The sequence below is a fragment of the Dromiciops gliroides genome, chromosome 2, assembly GCF_019393635.1.
Source record: "Dromiciops gliroides isolate mDroGli1 chromosome 2, mDroGli1.pri, whole genome shotgun sequence".
NCBI lineage: Eukaryota > Metazoa > Chordata > Mammalia > Microbiotheria > Microbiotheriidae > Dromiciops > Dromiciops gliroides.
In genome coordinates this window covers 468,056,090-468,083,877 of record NC_057862.1, presented here as the reverse complement: position 1 = coordinate 468,083,877, position 27,788 = coordinate 468,056,090, and the positions used below count along the sequence as shown (strand labels likewise).

Here is a 27,788-nt window from a genome sequence, read left to right as displayed (position 1 = left end):
AAGCAAGACATGTTGTAAAGGTAGAAACAGCCCTGAGTAATTACTTTCTTCCCTCACCTCAACTATCTAATGGATACCATTTTCTGTCTGTGTCTACTCCAATATGAAAGAGGCTGCTCTCTATTGAAATATGACATCTTTACTATATAAATGTTATCTATTACTGTTGTTGCAATAATAAACCTCATGAGGGGCAGCTAGGTGGTGCAGTGGATAAAGCACCAACTCTGGATTCAAGAGGACCTGAGTTCAAATGTGCCTCAGACACTCAACAATTACTAGCTCTGTGACCCTGGGCAAGTCACTTAACCCTCATTTCCCCCCACACACACCCCCAATCAACCTCAGGGGTTTACTATAAGGAAATCTCTCTTTAAGGTACTATATAAATGTAGTTTACTATAAAATGATGAGCAGGGTGCTATCAAAAAGACATGGAAGGATCTGCATGAGCTGATGCAAAGCCATCTGTAAGGGGCTAAAATTCTAGCTAGACTGTCTAAAATATCTAATGAGTGGTCACCAATAAATTATAAGCTTTAGCAAGAGTTTAGACTTTTAAGCATTTATTAAGGAGAATAAGAATTTTGTGAAGAGTGAGAGAAAGGCCTAGATTCAGCTGTCTATCTTGGGGAGCTAGCATTTCTTGTTCCACTCTCCACAAGAATCCTCATGAAAGAGAGTATACAAAATAACAGCAATATTGTGAGATGATCTGCTGTGAATAACTTGGCTATGTTCAGCAAAGCAAAGATCCAAGATAACTCTGAAGGTCTTATGAAAAATGCAATCCATAAGTCAGTAAGCATTTATTAAGTACTACTATGTTCTAGTAACTGTGCTAAGTGCTAGGAAGAAAAGTTTCCCAAAAAGTCCCAGTTCTTATGGAACTCACAGTCTAATGCTGTAGTCAGCAAGGGAATAACTACATGCCAACATACTATTTATAGGATAAATTGGAGAGAATCAACAGGGTGAAGTCACTAGAATTAAGGAGGCTCAGGACAAGATTCCTATAAAATATATTTTAATTTGCTTCAAGGAAAACAAGGAAGCCAAGAAGCAGAGGTGAAGAATGGCAATTCTAGGCATGGAGGATAGCCAGTAAAAATGCCCAGTCAAGAGACAGAATACTTTGTTCCAAGAACAGCAAGAAAAACGGTGTAACAAAATGAAAGAACACCTGAGGGGGTATGGTACAATATAAGGCGGCTGGAAAGGTGAGGTGGGGTATGGAAATAGTGGAAATTTAGCTCTGAATGCCAAACAAAGGATTTTATATTAGATTCTGAGGGATGATGAGGAAGTCCTGGACCTATTTACTAGAGAGGTGCTATGGTCAACTCCATTTTAAGAAAATAAGTTTGGGGGCAGCTAGATGGCACAGTGGATAAAGCATGGGCCCTGGATTCAGGAGGACCTGAGTTCAAATCTGGCCTCAGACACTTGACACTTATTAGCTGTGTGACCCTGGGCAAGTCACTGAACCCTCATTGCCCTGCAAAAAAAAGAAAAGAAAAAAAGTTTGAAAGCTGAATAGAGGATAAACTGGAGCAGAGAGAGACTTATAGCAAGCAGACCAACCATCTGGGTCTTACAACAGTCCAGATGTGAGGGGACAATGGCCTATGCCATGGTGGTAGCAATATCAGAAAAGAGAATGGAGCATATTGCAGAAATATTACAAAGGTAGCACTGACAGGCTTTCGTAACAGGTTGGATATGGGGGATGAGAGACAGGAGTCTAAAATGAAGATTGGATTGCAAGACGGAATGAATGGGAAGATGGTATACCCTCAATAAGAATAAGGAAGTTTGGAAGAAAAGAGCATTGGGAGGGAGGGGGAGACATTTGGACAAGTTGAGTTTAAGATATCTGTAAAGGATATCCATTTCTCCATATCCAAAAGAAAGTTGAATACTTGAGTATGTAAGTCAGCAGAGAGGTTGGAGCTGGTTAAGTAGATTTGAGATCATCACCACAGAAATGATAATTCAATCCATGGGAGCTAATGAGATCACCAGGTGAAATAGTCTAGAAAGAGAAGAGGGAACACAGTGCAGAGCCTTCTGAGACACCCAAAATTATCTGGTATGAATTAGAAGATCAAGTAACGAGACTGAAAAGAAACAGTCAGATAGGTAGGAGGAGAATCAGGAGACAGAAGTGTCACAAAAATCTAGAGAACATAAGAGTTTCAAGGAAAAGAGGATGATATTGTCAAAGGCTAAATAAAAAAAGGTCAAGATGTATGAGATTTGAGAAAAACTTATTAGATTTAGCAATTAAGAGATTATCAGTACTTTAGGCAATTCTTTAAGATTATGAATTGCAAGAAAGATATTAAACTGCAAAATTAGAAACAGTAACCTCATCTGGGAATTCCCTATATCAATGAAATCACAAGTGTCGTACCAATCTCTCCATATCATTTTAAGGAATATTTATGCCATGTTGTATAGAATAGTATACAACATATAGATGTTTTACACTTTTGGGAATATTATAAGTGGCTTAATTCTCTAAGAAAAGAAATACAGTAAAACTCTATGCCACATTGTGAACCCCACATGTTATACCTGTAGTATCTTGCTTGGTCATAAATGATTCTGAACCCGTAATAGCTGCAGGACGAGGTAATCGTCGTGCAATACAAATCAAACATGACTGGAAATCTACAAAAAAAGAGAGAGAGAGAAGTATTACAGGAAATGGTAGCAAGTATATTTGACTTCTGTCACTTACCATTAAAAAGGACATGGGGCAGCTAGGTGGCGAAGCGGATACAGCACCAGCCCTGGAGTCAGGAGGACCTGAGTTCAAATCCGGCCTCAGGCACTTAACACTTACTAGCTGTGTGACCCTGGGCAAGTCACTTAACCCCAATCGCCCCAACAAAAAAATTAAAAAATAAAACAATACATTTTTTCTCTTTCACAAGGTTTTCCCCTTATATTCTGCTTCTTCTTTCACAATATGACTAATGCAGGAATATGTTTAATGTGATTGTACATATATAACCTGTATCAGATTGCTTTCCATCTTGGGGAAAGGAGGAGGGAAGGGGGGGGTGGGAGAAAAATCTGGAACCAAAAATCCTCTGAAAACAAATGTTGAAAACTATCTTCAAATGTAACTGGAAAATAATAAAATACTTTTATGATTAAAAAGAAAAAAAAAACCCAAAAAATGAAAATTTTAAAGCAATACATTTTATGGAACTGATATGCAAAATTAAAAACAATTAACCAATGTTTCAAGGCCCAAGACCTTTGATAAAACATACTGAAATGATAAAATGTCACTATTAAAATTATAGCTGTAATTATAGCATATTGCTATTATAAAGTGTTAGAAACGGGGGGCAGCTAGGTGGTGAAGTGGATCAAGCACCAACCCTAGATTCAGGAAGACCTGAGTTCAAGACACTTGAGACCTACTAGCTGTGTGACTCTGGGCCAGACACTTAACCCCCATTGTCCCACCCCTCCCCCCCAAAAAAGTGTTAGAAGCCAACAATTTGTAGTTCTAAGTAGATATCTAGGTCAGGAAATAGTAACTTATTCCTTACCACTTAGATTCATGTATCTAGTATATAATCAAGTTTCTATACTTATCAATAATCAATGGCCACAAAGTGTCCCAACACTCTCACTGTAGAATTGTAGAGAGAATAACTATATATGGAAAAAAAGAGAGAGGACTAATTTTTCAAATAGCACCATCCTGCCCTTGACAGAGAAGACAATTTTTTTAGGATATGCAGTCTCTAAATGGAGTGTCAAAGCTCTGCTCCATATAAAATACCAAATTACTCAATTTATAATTTGATATAATGAGGGAAAAAGCTTGGAAAGTACACCTACAAATCAACAGGACAAAATATACACGTAGACACACAAAATATGTGTATGTAGCATATATTTGGGCAGTTAGGTGATGTAGTGTATAGAGAACTAGGTCTTGAATCAGGAAGACCTGAGTTCAAATCTGGCTTCAGACACTTACCATGTGTCCATGGGCAAATTACTCACTTGCATATTCAAAGTCTAGTCCCAAATAACTGTGTCCAATTCTTTTGCAAAATTCTCATCTTTCGTCTTGTTTCATAGGCAAACCTATTAGTGAAATCACATCTTTTTGGAAATCCTTCATTGTAATGTTCACTGGAATATTTTATGGACAGAGAGTGAAATTAGAAAGTTATTTGAGACTAGACTTTGAATATGGAAGTGAAATTTTCTGTGTGGTTTAAGTGTGGATATGAAACAGTGTTTTTAGGGTATACATTTTTGAGATTCTCAAAGTTCTGTTTCATATAAAATTCTAAACTTAAAATTCTCTTGCATTCAATGGTTTCCTTCAGAACAGAAAAACAAAATTAAGAACTAAACATATAAAAATGACTTCCCACCATACCTTCTCCTTCTTCCTGGATTGACTTTGGCTGTGACACAGTAAAACATTGCATTACTTCATACCGCTGGCAAGCTTCTTGGTTCTCTGTGCCTGGCTCATCTGGAGGGCGAATTAGCATCCGGCAGTTAAAGGTATGGCTATTTCGTCTTGTTGCCTCCTGAGGCCAAGGAACTCCATTTACTGTGGAAGATATATAGATTATAATGCTAGTCCTGAAGGCAAAGGAAGGACCAGATGTAAGAGATCTATACCTTAAAATCTGTTAGATCACTAACATAGAATAAATGAAAAACTGACAAAAACAGACTACCATGTATATAAGTTCAAAGAATAAAACTCTAGAAGGAGTTTATATTCTAATGAGCACAAAAGTACATAACAAAAATATATATACAGCATAAATATAAAGCTTATACCCATACATAAACAAAGTAGTCAAATACAGGATAATTTTTGGGAGAAGAGAATTGGCATTTGGGGAAGGATCAAGAAAGGTTTCATGCAGAAGATGGGCTCAACTGCAATGTCTAACTAACTGAATTTAAACCAATTATTTAAAACACACACAAGCTGTCACTGTCAAACACCATTGGATGGTGGGCTCATCCAACACCATGAATTGTAAATCCTACAAAAATGTACTAGAGTACAGATTTGGAAATAGATAAAGGAACTGTCCTACATTATTTCAAAAACATCTCACCCAACTCTAAAAGTTTACAAGAAATAATGTAGAATATCTTTAAACTATAGCCCAAATTCCAAATCAGTCATTTCAACTAGCAAGTGCTTTTCAAGCTTGAAAATGTTAAATCTAAAAACCATTAACCCTCTATTTTGCTGTTCAAAGCAGTAACACAGCTTCTATTTCCCTAATTGGAAAGCTCCAAATTTAACTTATACTTTTGAATCTAAACAGATGTACTGGAGAGACAAAGGCAAATTTTTATTTGCATGCTTGGTTTATTTCATACGAGATTTCAAAGGCTCTTGTTTTTAGGGAAAATACATTGAATAAGAAGTATTCAGACTATATTTTGGAAAAGGGGAAAGGATAAGTGTTTTTTAAATTACCATAAACATACTTGATTAAAGCAATATTTGTCTAGCTCTCAGTGTTTTTCATGTGTTATTTCATATTTCAGACATCATTGCTAAGAAAAGCTTTATTTTTCCTGGTAAAATTCTGTTCACAATATTTTATTTGATTGCAAATAATATGGCCTCTCAAATTTCCAAGACAGTTTGCAAAAACCATGGACAAATCACATTAATCACCAGAAAGACTCACTGTATGCTTCCTACTGCTACTTTCAGAACTTTACCCTTTAACCTTAAGCATCATCACACAACCACTACTCCTGAAATTCACCCAATTACCTTCAACCCCACATCCCAATTCTGATCGCCTTGGCTATTGAATACCAGTACTTGAATGAAGGTTTCCTAAATTGTACTGCCTCTCAAAACGTATTTATATTGAGTAAAATTTGACCATTTGTGAGTTTCCCACTGGTTCTACTTTCTGGGGTCAGCACAATGAGATAAATCTTTTTATCAAAGAATACCCTTCAAATATATGAAGATTGATCTTATGCCACAAACTTCCAAGTTCTTGAAATGATCCTGACATTGCATGATTTTGAGTATCCTCATCATCCTTGATGCATACAATGTCCTTTCTAAAACATGGTCTTCCAAACTTGAAATAATACTCCAGATGTAGTCTGCCTAGGTGAAATAAAGAGTAGGAAAATGCTTGCTCTGAAGACAACAAATCTATAATAATGTCTTTTAATTAGCCTTGGGGGCTGCTATATTAAACTGTTAACTTTGGCTGAGCTTCATTTCACCAGAACCTATGACTTTTGTTTAAGGACAGTTTTCTAAATGTCCCTGTCAATTGTGTAGTTAGTGTTAATTTTTTCAAAACTAAATGAAGGGGCGAAGCAGCTAGGTGGCGCAGTGGATAAAGCACCAGCCCTGAATTCAGAAGGACCTGAGTTCAAATCCTGCCTTAGACAGTCAACACTAGCTGTGTGAACCTGGGCAAGTCACTTAACCATCATTGCCCAGCAAAAAAAAAACAAAACCAAAACCAAACCTAAACAAACAGGGCAGCTAGGTGGAGCAGTGGATAGAGCACTGGCCCTGGATTCAGGAGGACCTGAGTTCAAATCCAGCCTCAGACACTTGACACTTATTAGCTGTATGACTCTGGCAAGTCACTTATCCCCAAATGCCTCACCAAAAAACAAACAAAAAAAAACCCACACTAAATGAAGGCCATTCATCCATATAAAATTCTATCCAGTAAGGTCCAATTTATCATTCCTGTGAGTTAAGATACATACAAATCTGATGAGATCATTATGTATGCCTGTAGGCATGGTAAAATGTTGCAAAGAATAGAGTCAAAGACAGCACCTTGGAGAACTCCAAGAGACCTTTTTTTGAGGTGATATCAACATATTAATCATTACTTCTTGTATCTGGATATCACCTCAGTTCCGAACACACCAATTGTACTATCATTCAATCAACATCTCACTATCTTGTTCTTAATGATGAGACACTGTTACATAGCTTGCTGAAATCCAGATAATGTCCACGACATCTCCCTGATCTATTAGTCTAGTAATTCTGTATCCCTGCACCCCCACAAAGACATTAGTCTGGCATGTTTTACTTTTACACAACTTATTGTGCCTCTTATTGATTACATTCTCTTTTACTAAATGGTAAACTACCAGGTTCCCTTACCTTCTTTTTTTTTTTTTTTGGGGGGGGGGGGAGGGAGAAGAGGGCAATGGGGGTTAAGTGACTTGCCCAGGGTCACACAGCTAGTAAGTGTCAAGTGTCTGAGGCCGGATTTGAACTCAGGTACTCCTAAATCCAGGGCCGGTGCTTTATCCACTGCGCCACCCAGCCGCCCCTCCCTTAACTTCTAAGAGACAGGGATGCTCCAGATAATAGGATCTGTACTACTGTATTTCATATTGAAAGTTAATAAACAGTAGCTTTTACATTGAAAACTTTTTTTCATTCTCTAATTATTTTGGATGGTGGTGTATGATATGATTATGGATTTGAGTCAGATTATACTCTGAGGATGGGGTCTGGAAGGTACCCAGCCCTGCCCCAGTATAGTTAGTTTAGAAGTTTATTGCTTGTCAAATTCTCACTGTCTCCTTTAAGTTTTATTGCCAATTAACAGTATTTTTACTTCTGCTCAGTCTCCCCACTTGTCAGCTACATATTAGTTTTGTCTGCAATCCATCATGTGTCAGAACCCCAGTCAGTGGGTCAGGGAGTTTGCCCACCAATTCAATACTCGGGACTCAAGAAGAAAGGACAGGGCTCGGCACAGGATGCAGCAATTGAGTTGAGAGCAGATGTTAAGTGACATGTCTCTTTTTCTCAGAGCAGAATCCCCTTGACCCTAGGGTCCCAACAATGTGTTATTCTTTTATTCTTTATTCTGTTTCTTTGACTTCCCAACATAGCTGAAGATAAATTTTAACCCTGTCATCCTTCTAGAATTAACACAACTACAAAACAATGCTAAAGCACCTAAGTGACTCTTCCTGTTATTCAGGTTGAATATCTTTAGAGACAGGGACTGGAAGAGGGGAGCCAGTGGGAACTGTGAGATCTGAAACATCCGACTGTCACTCCCCTGTTTCCTCTTCCTTTGGTTTGACCTTGTTCCCCCTCCCCTTTTCCTCCTTGTTCCTGGAACACGTATGCATGTCTCCATACACTGATCATGAGCTAAACGCACCCTGGGTGAGACAGGATTGGATGTTAGATTGTGAGCTCGACCTAGTGTGCGTGGGGACTTCCCCTCTGACCAACATTCCTATATAAGGTCAAGGCATGTATTAGCTGGCGTGGCTCAGGCATTGAGCTTGCCCATTCCTGTGGGAATGTAATAAATCTGTCTCTGCTTGACTTGGTGGTCTCCTCGAGTTATTTGGGTAAACTGAGGCAGTTTTGTTCCATACAGTGGGGAAGAAAGAAGCTTCCTCAAGTCCTAGGGAGGTAGCTCACAAAAGTAAGCTGTGAACAACTTGGAAAACTCATACGGTTAGAGAACTGCTCATTTTGAGTCTGATATTAAACACGATTGAATTCTAGCTGGTAAATGGTCTGGTTTCTACTGGTGAGACAGCTACCATTGAGAATGACTATGAGGGATCTCAGACAGACTTAGTGTACTTCATTCAGAGAAGGCAAAGGAAACTGGATTAATGGAAGAGATTCTTTTGTGAAACAAAATTCTCAATAAGTTATAAACAGATTGACATTGGCCTTGAGGACTATTGATTCTGTTTTTTTCTTCTTTCTTGAGCAAAGAACCAAAAGAGAATACATTACTTTGAGTTATCTCTCCACTGGAGGCCAGATTCATACTAAATTAGATGGTAAGGGAAATAAATATAATAGTGAAAATTTCAGTTCAGTTCATATCATTTGTCCTTGGAAATGTGGCCAGTCTGAAAAAAAGTACTAGTTAGAAAATAAGAATTTTGCTAATAATTTAATTAACTTTATTGTTCACCTGCCTCAGTTCCCATGATAAGAAATTTCTCTTGAAATCCTTATCACTACTCCAACAACCAATGGCATCTGCTAAATCTGTCAGATAATTTGCCACAAGCACTAGCTCATTTTGCTGCTTTGTGATTAGTCAAGAGACAAATGGAGTACAATAAAAGGAAATGTGCTGAAAAAGCATATAATCAAACTGGGAAGAGTACAACAATTTCCTCAATGAAATGAACACCAATACTGTGGCTGGCTATGCATTTATCGCTGTATGGAAATGACATGGCTTACCTGAGCCTCATGACAGTCAGTTGAATCTGGGACCTGAGAAATGTGTGAGGCCTGAAAATTCAGGAGGTAACTGCTACAAAATAGAAATATTAAAATCTAACCTCTCCTTTGGCAGAGGGAGCACTACAGTTTGGACATTCCTGTGGAACACACTCAAGCCTGAAAACACCAAATGTATTAGAATAAACAAAACTCTCTGGCTAGCTCAGCCTCTTATTGCATCCCAGATTCCTGGTCTCCTCAATGCTCTTTAATAGTACAGTGAATGGGGGCAGCTAGGTGGCACAGTGGATAGAGCACCAGCCTTGGATTCAAGAGGACCCGAGTTCAAATCTGACAACAGACACTTGCCACTTACTAGCTGTGTGATTCTGGGCCAGTCACTTAACCCCAATTGTCTCACAAAAAAAAAAAAAAGTACAGTGAATGGAAAAGGAATGAAAAGGTAATGGTCTGGCTTATCAATTGGAAGCTTTTCTTTATCTGAAGTTACAACATGGAAACTGGCACCACTCCCCCTCAATCTCTACAATATAGCTGATGACACTATTCAAAATATATTATGGGATATGAAAATAAAGCAGAATTGCTTTAATCAGCTACCATTCTGACTGAAGGGGCAAGGTTAGCCTCATTAAAGGGAAAGTATTTAACCTTCTGGTAGACCTTTTTGTGGTGATTCTTTCAGGGCTCCACTTTCCAGCTATTTGTGCTTCTTCACAGTTGCTTAGGATCCTGCACTCTATTAAGACACACCCTCCCTGAGTAGCACCAAACACTATAAAACCCCCATATTTCTACTGACCAATTAAAATTTATCAATCCTGTATAATCCCATTTTCTTAAAGACAAGTTCTCTTTAGGTGATCTGATAAATTGTCCATGGTAATCTGGCCATGGATGTTAATAGCTTTCATGGTAAAACCAAATCGAAAACATCACTATTATTATTATTATTATTATTATTATTATTATTATTATTATTATTATTATTATTATTTTAGGGGAGGCAGTTAGGGTTAAGTGATTTGCCCAGGGTCACATAGCTAATAAGTGTCAAGTGGCTGAGACTGGATTTGAACTCATGTCCTCCTGAATCCAGGGCCGGTGCTCTATCCACTGTGCCACCTAGCTGCCCCATCACTAATATTATTTAACAAATAACTACATCCAAAGGAACTTGGGAAGTTAATTGCTTACTCACTTTAATCCTATTGCTAAAACAACAAAATTTTGGAACAATCTTCAAAAACCAATGAAGAAATACATGAGAAAACTATCTTGTGACTTTTATAGGCATGCTAAGTACATTCCACTTCAAGAAAGGCAAATTTCCTTTTTGGTTGGGGTTGTAGATATTCCTGTAAGGAATAAGACCTGTCTAAGGTCTTCAGTTTGAGGAGGAAGTGATATAAGATGTAAGAAATATCAGGTCACTTCTTTAACTTTCCTCCTGACCAGTTTAAACCCACCAAAGCATCCCAACTGAAGCTAATACTGGGCTAGATACCTGAGCTGCCCCAAGTACTAAATCTCTAAATGGCTAGGTACCAATCACTCAGGGTCATCAATGTGATTCTCTTCTTTCTCCTTGACCATGTAATATCCAAAAGGCACCTCCTCTACATTACAGGTTATTTTTTTCCACATGCTAATTTCCAAGTAATGTTAAAAAACAAAAACAGGTAAGGATGCATATAGGCAACTAGATTCTTTCCTACTGGTGCCATTTCTTCATCTATAAAAGGGGATTGATAATAATACCTACTGTACTTGATTGACAAGGCTGACATAAGATTCAAAGACTATGTAAAGTATTTTTGGAAACTTTAAACTGCCATATAAATGCTAATTATAACATTTGTACATAGTTCTTTTATGTCAAGAAAAGCTATTAGATTATACAAGTTAACAATTTTCAATTAATTCTATTTTTCTTTATAGAAAATATATTCTTTGAAAAGTTTTATGTGTATTCTTTGATAACTGCATTAGCCAGAGCTGAAATACATTTAATCGTTATTCAAAATCATTACATGTGCAGATACACTACAGAAAACTCATTTAAGAAAAATTTAATTTTATTCTTGCTCAAATAAAATTTTTGTAGAGTATTAAGTTATTTGAATATGCTTAGAATTAATTTCAAATTTAAATTCATTTTATTGAGAAAATTAACTTAAATAGTCAATTGAATCGGTGATAGCATGCATTCAGAGTTCCTTCCACATATGCAAATTGCAACTTATCTATATTTACCCACCCTACATTTTCTCAAACAGTAATTTGGACTCCAAATATTTAGAATCTCTGGACAGGCTGGGTTTAAGTTCACTTTGGCACTAAGTATGAAAAAACTGGGTTAAATAAATTGATAGCATAGATGAAGAAATTCTTAGTCTATTTAGAAATTCTTATCTTACTTAGTTTTTACCTTCTTTAAACATTTGATAAATGTACTAATTATAAAAACTTTTTCGTTATTAGAGCATGTGTAATACTCTCTAAAAAAGGCCAACTCTTCTCCATAAAGAATAAATACTTCAAAGTAATAAAATTGCATTTTTCCAACAATACTCAATAACTCAGATTTTCCACTATGTTCTGTAATTAAGACCTTTCTAACCTAATAGGGTTAGTAGGGAACTTTCCAGGAGAATCTCTTAAAATAAAAAAAAGGCAGACTAGAAGTCTGTTTTTTAAAATATATTTCAGAGCACACCATAATTAGCAATTGCCTTTTAAAATACATGATGAAGCTGATTTTGGGGGAGATATGTAAAACTGAATCTCAAAGTAACGTACAATTACTAGAGTCAAAACTTACATTTAAGAAATAGAGGGGAGGGGGGCAGCTAGGTGGCGCAAGTGAATAGAGCACCGGCCCTGGATTCAGGAGGACCTGAGTTCAAATCCAGCCTCAGCCACTTGACACCTATTAGCTGTATGACCCTGGGCAAATCAGGTAACCCCCAATTGCCTCCACTAAAAAAAAAGAAGAAGAAGAAGAATACATAGGGGAAAAAAACAAAAAAACAATACTTTGCTAACTATACTTGAATATAATTTATTTCCTTTGAAATCCTTTTGTTTTATGTATAGAATAATTTAATACTTAGACTCAGTAGGCTCTTACCAGACTGCCGAATGGTTCACAACAGAAAAAAAAATTAAGAGTGAAAGTCTAGACGGTGGTACAGATTTTTTTTCTGTTCACTGTGTGAGATTTCATTATACCTGGCGCCTTAAAGCACCTTATTACTGGTCCTTTGTGGACAGACAGACCAAGTAGGATAGTTTACATTTACTTTTTAATAAGGAAATAAGTAGGAAAAAGCTCTCATTCTATTCATACCAATTAAAGTTAGCATTGAGTGCTTTTCTTTTGCCCATCATATGTGTTCCTCCTTCCCTAGTTTTCTTGCTCCTGTTCTCGTTTATATGGTTAAGAAGTTTGTAAAATAATTTAAAATTCTAGTTAAAAACTTTCTAGGGCAAAAGTCAAAAAGTTCTCTTTATGGTTTGATAAGTGACACTAAAATAACCACAATAAAAGACATTTGTTATTCTTGAGATATGCTTCATATTCTTCCCTCTATCCCTTCCCAACTCATAAATTTACCACAAATGTACTTCTGGAACAGTGCTAATGGAAAGGGCCCTATGACAAAGGTCTGATATTCGAGATGAAAGGGCAAGATTACAAAGGCAGTGTGTCATTTCCATATTTGACTAATAGTAAACAGACTATGAAGACTAAATCAGCTTTCATCATGTTTCTTACATTGAATAAAATGGTTCATCTGGGGAATAAATCTTAATTTAAAAGATCGATGTTATTTCAGGAGTATAGAGGAAGATATTAAAAATAATAAACAACCAAAAACTCAGTTTTTTACCTAGTGATTTTGGTAGCAGATTCTTGACAAATTCTGCATGATCTCCACATGCAGTATGCTGTAGACACTGGTATTCATCAGTTCTTCCTGATTGTAACCCAAGTAGCTAGTCACATTTTCTGACACAAATACAATTCTCCCTTCACGGATTCACAACAAAGAAAAATCCATCCAAGGCCTGCAAAGCCCAAAAAGGTTGAGAAGTTAGAAGGACAAAGAATATAAAAAGAAAAATCACATAGCATGAACCACATACAGTTCATCAAGTAGAAAAGATCAAGAAATCTGAAACATCAGAGTTATGCATGGTTTAAAAGGCTAGTAGACATGGATTTTTTTGTACTTTTACGTGTTCTGCATGAAAGAAAAGGCTATAAGTTGGCCCATGCACTGAAAATTTAAGTGGAAATTGTCAAGCTTGACCAGGAGTAAATTTATATAGATATGCAGCAGATGCCCAAGAATTACTTGAGTAGAAACATGGATTTATTGCGTTTTTCTAATGGAAGGGAGGATAGGAAGAATGTGTTTTCAAATAAAATTAGAAGTAAGGCCTCATACATGAAAGTGGAGCATGGAAAACTTTTACTTAAAATACATTTGCATTATTAATCTCCCATGTAGTAATAAAATTAACTTTTAAAATATTTATAATATAGACTTTTCACCAATATGAACTACCTCCTCCTATTACTTTTTTTTGGGGAGGTGGGTGGTGTGGGAGGCAACTGGGGGTTACGTGACTTGCCCAGGGTCACACAGCTAGTAAGTATCAAGTGTCAGAGGCCAAATTTGAACTCAGGTTTCTCTAACTCCAGAGCCAGTGCTCTATCCACTGCGCCACCTAGCTGTCCCCATCCCCCCCATTACTCTTTTTTTTTTTTTTTTTTTGGTGAGGCAATTGGGGTTAAGTGACTTGCCAGGGTCACACAGCTAGTAAGTAGTTAAGTGTCTGAGGCAGAATTTGACTCAGGTACTCCTGACTCCAGAGCCAAGTACTCTATCCACTGCGCCATCTAGCTGCCCCCCCCCATTACTCTTAATAAGTGATTTTTTACTTACATCAATTTATATTTTTGAGGTTTTTTTTTTTTATAAGTTCTTTCAATACTTTGCATCTCCAAGCACATTCATTAAAAGCAATTATTATGCGTTTATGTGCCAGTCACAGACTTAAACACTGGAAATAAAATACAAAGTGCAAGAGGCCCCATATAATATCAAGGGGATATTATAAAAGTGTCTTGTCCTTGCTTCTTTTGCATCCCAACTACTATAGAATGTTGAGTGACTAGAATAAAACACAATTTAATTTTCTTTTCTTCCTTTCTCAAAGACATTGCAGAAGGTATTTCTATAGTTGGAAATTGGGGGATAGGAAAGAACTGATTTTAAGTGTCTGCCAAGTCTAAGAATCTATGACTGTTGCAAACCGAGCTTGGGAAAAATAAATGTTGAGCAAGGCATATTTGTGGGCTAAATACAGCTATAAATGAATAAAATAATTAAATAAAATGTAACTGACATATGTGCAGAATTTCATAGTATTTCAAGTATTATACCCAACAGTTGATTTATTTATATCTCATGCTTGAGTAATAATGACAATAACATGCACAATAAAGTTGAGAAAAATGGTCAGTAGTCAATCTTCTGTGAATAGCATATATACATTTGAAATAAAGATGTGCTGAACTCAAGACTCCATGAATGATATCCGTAATATTGAGATATGACAATGCTCATTGCTTTCCTGTATTTACCTGTAGGCAACACTATATTACCTCTTAACAATTTATTTTTCATGTCAAAGCAATCTAGCACTGTAAGAGGTCAGAGTTCTCTCAGTCTAAATAGAATTCTCAAGTACCTACAAAGGATTCTTTGGTAGCTACATAACAGGTTCACACATGAAAATATGAAAGAAAGTAAGTATGCAACAATGGATTGCTTTTATGTTTCCGTTTTCACTTCTGTGATGTCACTTTTGGCCATTTTCCCCACCCAACTCTAATTTCAATGGACCATTTCAGTGTGCCATCAAACCCCCTCAAAAATATAATTTACACTATATTAATACGTTACTGGTTTAATAAGTTCTAAGTGTTCTTAAGGAAATCCCATGCACATATAGTCAATGTTTTCCCAAACAGGAAGTAATCTCTGTTTCATTTGTTTACACAGGGGGGTAGTAGAGGCATTGGGGATAGAAACTATCTTTTTTTATTTTCCCCCTTCAAAACCCGGGTTATAATGCACTACACAGAGGATGCAAATAAACATCTGACAAGATGTTTTTGTGTCAATTGGTGAGACAATTATGTTGTTCAGTTTTGGGGTTTGGTATTGATTGCTCGGCAATTAACTGAATACTAGTAACAGCCTATGTATGTGTGTGTGTGTGTGTGTGTGTGTGTACAGGATCATTCTTAGAACTGAGAAACCTAGAAGGACTGTGAAATGAGAACCATGAATGTTTCTCAAGAAGTCTTTGTTGATATCATAGTCAAAATGGCTACCAATTTGGACTAGTAAAGATAGGGAATGGAAAATTAAGAATGAAGACATATCTAGTATGCTTTAATAATAATAATAATAATAATAATATGCTGTCATCACATGAAGGCTAAGATTTGAAAACCTAATGTGTATTAGCTAATTAACCTTGTATTTGGAATCATTAAAATAGTATGTTAGTCACTTAACCCCCAATGCCCCACCAAAAAAATAATAGTATGTTAAAAATTCCCTTTCAGGCTTTTCTAGAACATGAGGAAAATACTAGAAAAAAATTAAGTACAACTTGAAGGAAGTTACTTATTTAAACAGAACATTGCTTGTCATATGTTTTAAGTATAATGATCATAAATTCTTCTAATCCTGTGCAATGAATCCAAGTTGCCACATATGTTAGCCAAGGTATTTGCTCTAAGAGTATTAAGAACTTAGGGAGACTTTATATAGGGATTCTGTATGGGAATACTTCTTCCTTACTAAGATCATAATAAGTAATAAATATCTAAAGAACATGTTGCTTCTCTAATTTTTTTAAAAAAGGATTCTTATCTACTTTTTAGGGATACTTTATAGTATAATTCCGGGTAGAATGAGCATTTGCTTACATGTATCTCTCTTAGAAAACTTTATAAGCCTTAAAAACAGGAACGATTTTCAAATTTTGTATTACCAGTTCATAGCAGAGTACCTTGCATATGAGTGCTTAAGAAACATTTGTTTAGGGGCAGCTAGGTGGTGCAGTGGATAGAGCACTGGCCCTGGAGTCAGGAGGTTCAAATCCGTAATCAGACACTTGACACTTACTAGCTCTGTGACCTTGGGTAAGTCACTTAACCCCAAATGCCTCACCCCCCCCCTCCCTGGCCAAACCAACAAAAAGTAAACATTTGTTGAATTGAAATCTATGTAAATTACAATAATACAACATATTAACAATAAAGGTTGCTAGGAAATACATCTTTTTAAATAAGAAAAACTAATATAAAAGTGGAAATTATTCATTCAACAAGCATTTACTAAGGATCTGCTCTAGGGAAGGCACTGAGAGAGTAAAAATCAAAAGTAATAAGTAGGGGCAGCTAGGTGGCACAGTGGATATAAGCACTGGCCCTAGATTCAGGAGGACTTGAGTTCAAATCGGGCCTCAGACACTTGACACTTGCTAGCTGTGTGACCCTAGGCAAGTCACTTAATCCCCACCGCCCTGCAAAAAATAATAATAAAAGTAGATTACATTTCGCTGGGGGAAACAAGTATTAAAGAAAATGCAGAATAATTTCATGTGGCTATGGTATAGTATACTTAGGTATAACACATGCCTAAATCCCTGCCCAGAATCTATTGCAGAGGCAAGAGAAACACATATGAAAAGAAAGAAAAAACAAGGCAGCACATAAGAAAAATTTTAATTCTATGGCCTCAGACAATAAGCCTGATGGGGTAAAAAATGGAGATTAAGGGCTAGAGTCACCAGGGTAGTGGGCCTTAGAAGATAGTCAAATTAATCATCAACCCAAAAGAAGAATGAGGAAGGTATTGGCAGGCATAGGGAAACCACAGAATTATGAAGAGTACATTTTGTTCTTTACTAACTTTACAAACATGATCCAATTTAACCTGATTCATTTATATATCCATACAATCTGATTTATTTATATACTGGAGAACATAGGACATTAATAACATCAGCTTCATGCAGTAGTGAGAAAGACTGGTAAGTACTAAGGGAAAGAGATAAATTCATGAAAAACATTTATTTTCATTTTTTAGGACAATAATTTTAACATGTTTTAATATTTAATGATCAAGAGTATTAGCTTCTCCCAGCCAATACACATTTTTCTTCTAATGTTTTAAAGTTTTAAGGGAAGGGAGAAAAATTCAACTTTATATTTGTTTTATAATTTTTCCAGGTGTTTACTTGTGAAACAGTTCTAAGGTTGGCAGGACAAGAATTAAAGGACTATTCTGACATCAGTGGATATACAAACCTCCCAAAAGAAGGGGTCCCAAAGATTCCTTTTCAATCACTCCTTGACTACTTGATGAGATGTCTGATTTCCTGGACGTCATCATCATTTGCTGTTTTCTCTGTAATAAAATAACTTTTTAGTCAAATAATTCTGAAATTACTTATTAGATGAAAAAGTCACTGAAATGTAGATTCAACAGACTACAGATAAAAGAAGGAAAAAGATAGTAAAATTTCTTCTATATATTATTTTCACTGACCAAATCTTATCCATTTCTATTTTTGAACTAAATGATAGCACCAAGGATTGCCTTTCCAGGATGATGGCTGAGGGACCTGGGCTGGGAAGCAGTGCTAATTCCCAAGGTTTTTGAGTTTAGGATCCTAGGCTTTGTCATCAGAACTTGAGGGGGATATGGTAGTCAAAAGGGTATTAGTGTCAGCCGGATTTTCCTGGTACCTACGGCCTTCCCATTTCCTCCCCCAAGATACCCTGCTGTGTCAGCTAGTCTAGCTTGACTGCCTAGTTCCTTCCAAAGGGTTGCAGGTTGCCTAGCCTCTTCTCCATAGAAATTATTTCTCTCTGGATAAGGCTATGAGGGCTGGACTTCAAGAAGACTAGTGGACTAGGGGGTTCTGGCTACTCCCACATCTCTTGCGACATTCTAGCTTTGCTTGTTAAGGGCTAAAATTCTAGCTAAACTGTCTAAAATATCTAATGAGTGGTCGCAATAAATTATAAGCTTTAGCAAGAGTTAGACTTTTAAGCATTTATTAAGGAGAATAAGAATTTTGGTAAAGAGAGAGAAAGGCCTAGATTCCTATCTATTAAAGGGAGAGAGCCACATTTCTTAGCTCAGCTCTCCACCAGAGTCCCAAAGGAAAGAGCCCGAGACTGCGCGCCAGTCTCTTCTTCCTCCTCCCACTAGCTGGCGTCACTTCTGATGCCAAAGAAAAGACTCCTGGTCCTTTGCCCTCAAAGACCTTCACTTCATGGGCAGACTTTCTCCAGTAAGTCTCCAGCAGGTGCGTCATTCCAATCGTTACAGCTTGTGCCCATTTTCTTCTTTGCTTCTGCAAGCTATGGCAATAAAACCTTCTTATCTGACTTGAAGCTGAAACCTTCCATCTATGTTACCTGCCCTATGAAATTTTGAGCTCTATGAAAGCAGGGACTGATATCACTCACAACACACACACAGTGCAAAAAATAAGTGCTTAATAAAGACCTTTGTTCATTTGTTTCACATGTGTGTTGGGAATTAACAAGAAATCAAGGTTCAGAGGAATTTGGATGTGATATAATGAACAATGGAGAAAATTCTTAGGTTCTATTAGGCAGGGAAGTGAAATGAAGTCATTTTTAAATTAAGGTTAATTTGGTAATAAGCAAACTATGAAGTTGGTTTTTAATAATTCAGGAATGAAGTGATAAAACCTTGGACTAGAGAGATGGCACTGAGAACTGAAAGGAAGAAGCAAATAAAAAAAGTGAATAGGATTGGTGACAAAGTCAAGATTGCAAAGTAGTAAGTAAGTAGTATAGCCATGGATAGAGCACTGGGCCCTGGAGTCAGGAGGACCCAAGTTCAAATCCAGCCCTCAGACACTTAAACACTTACTAGCTGTGTGACCCTAGGCAAGTCACTTAATCCCAACTGCCTCACCAAAAAAAAAAAAAAAAAAAAAAGTTGTATAGCCTAGTTCCACGGATACACTCTATAGAGACATAGAAAATCTACCAAACCAAATCCTGATCAGGAAATAAAAAACAATGAGACATTATTTCCAACCTAAGGCAGCATAGAGAGAGACATGGTTACTGGTATCTGCCCAAGAGCATTTTGCCCAGACCATATCAGTGCCATAGACAGAAAGAAGACTAAGGCTATATACCACAGCAGAAACAACTGGCAAAGAAAGATGTCCTAGAGGGGCCCTGAACTAGAGTATACTTCAAGAGCAGATGCCATACAATAACTCTGACACTAACTAACCAGATGTGGATCATAGATCCAGGGTGGCCAAAGATGGCTAGAGAGGAGCTGTCCCAGGTTCTAGCTGTTTACTGAGCAAAGAACAAGTTCAGGAGCAAACAAGAGTAGTGTGGCTCTAACCTCAGGAGCAGAGCAAGGACTCAGTTCTAGCCTCCAGTCCCAGGCTGATGACAACAGTAACTAGAGCAGGAATCCCAAACCAAATGGAGTCCACAATTCTGTCACTCTGAATTTGATTTGCAAATCTTCAAAGGGGGCTCCTAGTGGCTGTATCCAGAAGCAGACTCCTGGAACTAACAACCAGGTACACAATGACAGATGTCTACTCAGGCCCAAAGAGGGATCAAGAGTTTGCAGAGAGGGGGGCAGCTAGATGGTGCAGTTGATAAAAGCACTGGCCTTGGATTCAGGAGGACCTGAGTTCAAATCTAGCCTCAAACACTTGACACTTACTAGCTGAGTGACCCTGGGCAAGTCACTTAACTCTCAGTGCCTGGCAAAAAAAAAGAAGAGAAAAAGAAAAAAAAAGAAGAGCGAGAGAGAGAGTGTGCAGAGCTCAGAGGAGAAGTAGGATCTTGGAGGGTAGTGATCAGACCTTGCCACAGATCACATCACTTTGGAAGCAATGAAAGCTTGTAGAGCCTATAGCCTGAGCTGTCTCTGAGATACTACAATGACACTTAACACTTACTAGCTGTGTGACCCAATGACAACAATGTCATTGTAGCAGAGGAAGACAAAAGATCAAGTTAACACCCCTCCCACCACCCCTCACTGAAATGGGCAGAGCATGGACCTAAAATAAAGATCAGTCAAGAAGAAGTCTAGAAGAGTGAGAAAATTTTAAAAAGAGATCCCACAATAAGAGCTTTATAAGGAATTTTCTCTAAAATATCCATATACACAGCCTCAAAGAAAAACCTGCAAAATCCCACAGTAGCTTAGGCACATGTTGAAGCAGAATTTCCAGGAGAGATAAAGCCAAAAAAAAAAAAAAAAAAAAGGGCATTTTAAAAAATAAATCAAGGGGCATCTAGGTGGTACAGTGGATAGAGCACCGGCCCTGGAGTCAGGAGTACCTGAGTTCAAATCCGGCTTCAGACACTTAACACTTACTAGCTGTGTGACCCTGGGCAAGGTCAATTAACCCCACCTTGCCGCACTAAAGAAAATCAAACAAACAAAAACAAAAACAAATCAAGGTAATGGAGGATAAAATGGGAAAAGAAAATGAGAACAGGGAGGCAGCTTGGTGGTGCAGTAGATAAAGGGACTGGCCCTGGAATCAGGAGGACCCTGAGTCCCAAATCCAGCTGCAGATACTTGACACTTCCTGCTGTGTGACCCTGGGCAAGGTGATTAAGCCCAATAGCCTCACCCCAAACAAACAAACCAAAAAAAAAAAAAGAGAGAGAGAGAGAGAGAGAGAGAGAGAAAGAAAATCAATGGCTTAGACTAAGATGTACAAAATCTTACCCAAGAAAATACACGCTGAGACTTAGTAGAATTCACCAATTGGCAGTTAATGACTCCATAAAACTACATGAAATGGTAAAACAAAGTCAATTGACTGACAAAAATAGAAAATATGAGGTATCATTTTAAAAATAGCAGACCTAGATACTTTATAAGAATAGTAAAAATACCTAAATGTCAATGAAGCCCTACATGAGATATTCATTTTTGAAGAAAACTAACAGAAACTACCCTGACTCTTTAGAGGTCAGTTGGGTAAATTGAAATACAAAAAATCACTGTTCTCGCCCTATAAACAAATGTTGAACAGGATGGTTTTCAGACAAACCTATGAAGACTTATATGAACCAATGGAAAGTAAAGTGGGCAGAACAAGAGAACAGTGTACACAGCAACAAGAATATTGTGAGGATGATCAACTGTTAAAACTTTAGCTACCTGATGAAGACATATGAACCCAAGACAATTCCAAAAAACTTAGGATAAAAAGTTGCTATCCAGCTCTAGAGAAATGATGAATACTGAATGCAAACTGAAGCATAAATTTTTTTAATGGGGGGGGGGCCCCCCCAGGTGCAGTGAGGGTTAGGTGACTTGCCCAGGATCACACAGCTAGTAAGTGTCAAGTGTCTGAGGGGGATTGAACTCAGGTCCTCCTGCATACAGGGCTCATGCTTTATTCCACTGTGCTACCTAGCATGCCCCCCTCATAATTTTTTAAAAATCATTAAAGGATTTTATTATTTTCCAGTTACATGTAAAGATAGCTTTCAACATTTGTTTCTATAAGATTGAGTTCCAAATTTTTTCCTTTCCTTCCTTCCCTTCCCCCTCCCTAAGACAGAAAAGCAATCTGATATAGGGTTATATATGTACAATCACATAAACATACTTTGTACATTAGTCATGCTTGTGAAAGAAAAATCAGAACAAAAGGGGAAAACCTCAAAAAAAAGAAAAAAGAAGTAGAAAGAGTATAGTTCAATATGCATTCAGACTCCACAGTTCTTTTTTCTGGATGTGGAGAGCATTTTCCAACATTTGTTCAACACTTTTATATACTAGGCACTATGCTAAGGTCCTAGGCATACAAAGAAAGGCAAAAACACTGTCACTGACTTTAAGGAGCTACTACTATAAAAGACAAGATGCAAATATAAAAGTAGGAAGTTAAGTTAATCAATCATACTACTTTGACTGCTTTGAACAGATAAAGCACTTCAAGTGAGTCAATCAAAGGCATATAGACTAGGTTCCAGTAAGCCTGGTAATCAATTTGGAAGATGTAAAGGGTCAGTAGAGGAAGTGAAATTGCACTGGTATTAGCTAATGAGTCAGCCTTCCTTGTAGGTCTTTAGTAAAATAGGAAGCCAGTAAGTAACCCAAGCATTTGCATGTCTGGCATCTTAAAAGAGAATGAAGTTTCAAACACTTGCCTGAATGGGAATTACTGGGGAGAGGCAAGGAAGATTAAAGATTTTAGGATCCCTTAACCTGCTTTTACTGACAAGAGGATGAACATGTTAACTTTGAAGTATTAGAGGATTTGCTCTTCTCATCAGGATCCTAGCAGTGTCCTGGGAAGAGCCACAATAGGTGACAGAATCTGAACTAGAAGAAGAAGCAGCAGCTTCAGGACTCCAGAATCCAGTCCCGGGGGTTTATCCACTGCGCCAACTAGCTGCCTCCTGCAATTACCTAATAAGTCAATTCCAATGCCGCAAATTTCTCTGAGGTTAAGTTAATCAAGTGTTTATTTCCCAACAAATAATTCAAAGAAACATCCTTTCATGAAGTATTTTTTAAAAACTTTTTTCTTTTCTCAATCTCTTTTAATTTTGTTTCATTTTTTTAAAAAAGGGAAAAAAATTGTTTCATATTAGGGAAAACAACAAACAAATGGGATCTGAATTTTTTAAAGTTTCCATAATGTCTTCACAACTATGTTATTGTGCTCTCATATATATATAAATATATGATGAATGTGAAATACTGTTATCTTCTTATGTAGTGCAGCCGTCTAGTTTCTTTTATCAATTGTAGGTACAATTAAACTTGTGAAAAAACATTTCCAGATATGTATTCAACAACATCCCTAATCTGTAAAATCAGTTGCACTGCTTAACACTGACACTGTCAAAATAATAACACATCAACTGTAATATTGAATACTTTGTACTTTAATAAATCACTATGGGGGCAGCTAGACGGTGCAATGGATAGAGCACCAGCCCTGGATTCAGGAGGACCTGAGTTCAAATCTGGCGTCAGACACTTAACACTTACTAGCTGTGTGACTCTGGGCAAGTTACGTAACCCCAACTGCCTCACCCCCCCCCCTCAAAAAAAGAAACAAATAAATCACTATAGAATAAAATATTCTTACAAGTGTTGACTGTAAAATATCTGAGAAATTTATTTTATAATTATAAAGAGATCCCTATTTAAATTAAATACTTCAGGGTCAGCTAGGTGGAGCAGTAGATAGAGCACTGGCCCTGGATTCAGGAGAACTTGAGTTCAAATTCAGTCTCAGACACTTAGCAGTTACTAGCTGTGTGACCCTGGGCAAGTCACTTGAGCCTCATTGACCCATGCAAAAAAAAAAAAATTAATTAAATTAAATACTTCTAGAATAAAAATAGATTTTATAGTATACCACTAAAAAACAAAGCAATATTTGCCCTAAACTGTGCAAAATACCTTTTGATCCAGTGAATAATCACATTTAAACTTTTGTCTCAAGGAGATCAAAGAAAAAAAAAAAGGAGCCATATGCACAAAATTTTTAATAAGAACCGGAATATAAGTGTGAATATCAATAGGGGAATGGCAGAACAAATTATGATATATTAATGTAATGGAAGATACTGATACATAAGGATGAAAGCAATAGTTTCAAAGAAACCTTGGTAGACCTGTATGAACTGATGGAAAGGGAAGTGAATAGAACCAAGGAACAATTTATACAGTAACAAAAACCAATGTAAGAAAACTAGCTTTCGAAGATTTGACAGTTCTTATAATGACCATCCAGAGTTCTAGAGGACCAATGATAAATAATGCTACCCATCTCCCAACAGGATTCAAGTATGACCAGTGTGGAAGAATTTATTTTATTGATGATGTGTGATGATTTTGCTTGTCAACTGCGAGAAAAGCTTAGGTGGGTGGGGGAGGGTTGCAACTATGTAAAGGGTTCCAAAAAATAAAAATGCAAACAGACTGAATCACAGACAAGCAAAGTTACATACTGATTATATTAAGTAAGCAAAAACTAAATAATAGATTCACACTTTGACATATAATCTCCTGTTCTACCATGTGTATAGAAAGGCTTATTTTATTTGGGGTACAAGTTCAGAATTTTTAAAAAGTATTTTGAAAATAACAATAGTTTTACCTTGTTCCATTCTTTTCATTTGCTGAATCTGATCGACTGTTTTCTTTAAAATCTTGCATTTGTCTGGTTTTACACTCAGGCTATCAATATCACCAATGTTCGCAGATAGTAACTCAGCCAGCTCTTCTAAATATTTATTTTCTTGTTCCCTGCGCCTCTTTTCAGTGCTGTTGACAAAGAAAATCTAATTATTATAATTTCATTACTACCTTCTGTTTTTCCAGAGTGGAATTTAATAGGCAAATTGTATGTAGAGACGTTTAATTTTTTACAGAACTCAAAGACAGATTGAGAAACCAATGTGAACCTATTTAAAAGTCAAGAACTACAACAGGAACCAGAATGCCAAAACTAATTTTAAAAAATACAACTTTATTTCCATTCAGCAAGTGATGTCTTCCCAAAAATATTTGCAAAGATTGATTAGAAGGCACCTAAAAGGCAATCCCTTTCATTATGTTTACAATATTTTTATAATTTTAATACAAACCCTTTTTCTGTCTGTTTTATGTTGCTTTTTCACATATTTGGTTTTATTAAGGCAAGGGAAACTTAATAGAAGCAGCTAGGTGGTACAACAGCAAGTGCAGTGCAGATCCAGCAGTCAGAAAGACTTGAGTTCAAATTCAGCCTCAGATGGTTACTAGCTATGTGAGCCTGAGTAAACCTCTTTGTTTGCCTCAGTTGTCTAAAATGTAAATGGGAATTTTTTTTAAAAAAACCCTAACTTGCAGGGTTCTTTGCAGGATCAAATGAGATAATTTTTGCTATGAAGGTTAAGAACATTGAACCACCCTCTAATTATGGTCAATCAACTATAATAAAAGGTTGTGGGGTTTTTTTTTTTTGGTGAGGCAATTGGGGTTAAGTGACTTGCCCTGGGTCACACAGCTAGTACATGTTAAGTGTCTAGAGGCCAGACCCGAACTCAGGTCCTCCTGAATCCAGGGCCGGCGCCCCATCCACTGTGCCACCCAGCTGCCCCTATATAAAAGTTTTGTACATGGATCTTGGTAGCTAATTCCCACTCAATTTCATACTTTTTTCTCACTTTTTAAATGGCATTTTATCACTTCTGATTTTTATTGCTGATATAAGCAATACAGAAAATTTGAGTGTATTAAATATTCCCACTGATTTGCTAAAGTTGTCTACTGTTTTAAATACTTATCTTTTCATTCTCTTGCAATTTCTAAATTTCATGATAGTTTTATAGATTGTTCTGAGAGATATTTTAATTTCGTTCTCTCCAAAAGATCTTACTCCAGTTTACCTTCCCTATTTTACACTTACTCACCCCTTCAACCATTACATGTTCCAATGCAATTTATTAACTAGATCATCTCCAAGGTGGAGGAAGGATTTGGAAACCATTCCATATGGGGAATCGTTTTAAAGGAAATAGAGGAAAAAGAACTTTGGGGAAATAGTCTTTAAGTTTTTTAAAGATTATAAAGAAGATTTATTCTGTGTAACTTTTGAGGGCAGAGCTAAGAGAGATGGAAGGGTACAGAGGCAAACTTAGGCTACATATACTCAAATAACAAAGAATCAACAGAGCTTATCTAAAAACAAATGGGCCACCCTTTGAGATAGAGTTTTGCTTGTCAACAAAAATTTCTAAAATGGAAGCTAGATAACAAAGAAGAAATATTGTAGGACAGATTTTCTGGCGTGGACAGGAAATTAAACTATGTGAAGCCTGAAATTCTTATTACCACTAAGATTTTATGATTCCTCATTCCCATATCTTTCATTATGCTTGGGAAATCTACTCATTTGTAGCAAAAAACAAAAACAAACCCAAAACATTAATAAAAAATAATAAGGCAGATACTTCAAAAAATGCATTAAGAAGATACTACACATGTCAGACTTTAGTGTGTTATTAGTACTGCAGAGCTGTTTTTTCTCATTCGTCATCTTATACGGAATGGATCTCTGGCATGTCGGGGATTAACTTGGAATGTAGGCAATGTAAAAATCACGTCAATAAAATTTATTTTTTTATCTAAGGAACATTCTTACCTTGATGCCAGTGTGTCAAATGGTGATCCTTTATCTCTTGTGTGAATCTGGGTTAGAAGGGTCTGTCGAACTGTCTCCGAGGCCACTCATGTTGAGCTATTTCACACCTGGAAAAAAAGGGTGATAATAAAGATACTGGTAGAAAACATTAACCAAAAATTGCAAAATTTCTAGGTAAAAGTAAATGAAGTATACCTAAAACATCAGCTGTTCACTGAATAGACTAGAGTTATAATAATAAGTATTATAGGATGCTACAAAGAACCCTGGAAGACAGATTCAAATCCTAGCTCTGCCACTGGCTAACTAGACAAGACAAATAGCTTATGTTTTGCTTTCTCCTATTTGACAATAGAGAAATTAATACCTGTATTTCTCTGAAACTACAGTGAACCAACTTTTAAAATTAAAACATGATGGCTTAGCATTAGCAATAAAATACTTGGGGGGGGGGTGCAATGAGGGTTAAGTGACTTGCCCCAGGGTCACACAGCTAGTAAATGTCAAGTGTCTGAGGTTATATTTGTACTCAGGTCCTCCTGAATCCAGGGCTGGTGCTTTATTCCACTGCCCCACCTAGCTGCCCCAATAAAATGCTTTTTAAAAATCAATGCATATTGGGGCAGCTAGGTGGTGGCTTAACATTTACTAGCTGTGTGACCCCTGGGCAAGTCACTTAACCCCCATTGCTCTGCAAACAAACAAATACAAATCAATGAATATCAACAAATGTTTGAAAATTATCTCTAATGTAACTGGAAAATGATAAAATACTTTTATTTTAAAAAAAATCAAGGCATATTACAAAATAATCATCATAATGCCTGAACATAAAGAAACATGATAGAACCTGAACAAAGAATATATTTCAATGCCTCATTGTGGCACAGTGGTGACCTTGAATTTTCCAAGAACACAAGATTTGCTAGGTTATATTTAGGCTATATTGTCCTAAAAAAGCTTCAAGTATAGTTCTGACAAAAAACTATGTTTGCTTTCTATGGGACAACATAATTAAACATAAAGAAGTGTACCACTTAAAGACTGGTCACTTGATGATGGCTTATGTGGTCATGACAACCCAATAAAACAAAAACACATGGCCCTTGGTACAGTATACACACCCCCAACATACATGTCTGTTTTCACAATGACAGTGACCTAATAGTGGGGAAAGGGGGGCAGATACTGTTTAAAACAACAGAGTTATCAGACTTTCCAGAAACATTAACAG

The 27,788-nt window shown here is 36.8% G+C and overlaps 1 protein-coding gene across 1 annotated transcript in view; it reads right to left on the bottom strand.

Annotated features, from left to right (window-relative positions):
* The window catches only part of NCOA1 (nuclear receptor coactivator 1), a 118,025-nt gene extending 91,381 nt beyond the window's left edge, over positions 1-26,644 (bottom strand). The window contains 10 exon segments of the mRNA XM_043981971.1: positions 2,581-2,676; positions 4,421-4,600; positions 13,162-13,209; positions 13,212-13,308; positions 13,310-13,341; positions 17,673-17,739; positions 17,741-17,769; positions 24,527-24,693; positions 26,555-26,586; positions 26,588-26,644. Coding sequence (XP_043837906.1) covers positions 2,581-2,676; positions 4,421-4,600; positions 13,162-13,209; positions 13,212-13,308; positions 13,310-13,341; positions 17,673-17,739; positions 17,741-17,769; positions 24,527-24,693; positions 26,555-26,586; positions 26,588-26,644 — 805 coding nt within the window.
* Between the last annotated feature and the right edge of the window lie 1,144 nt (positions 26,645-27,788).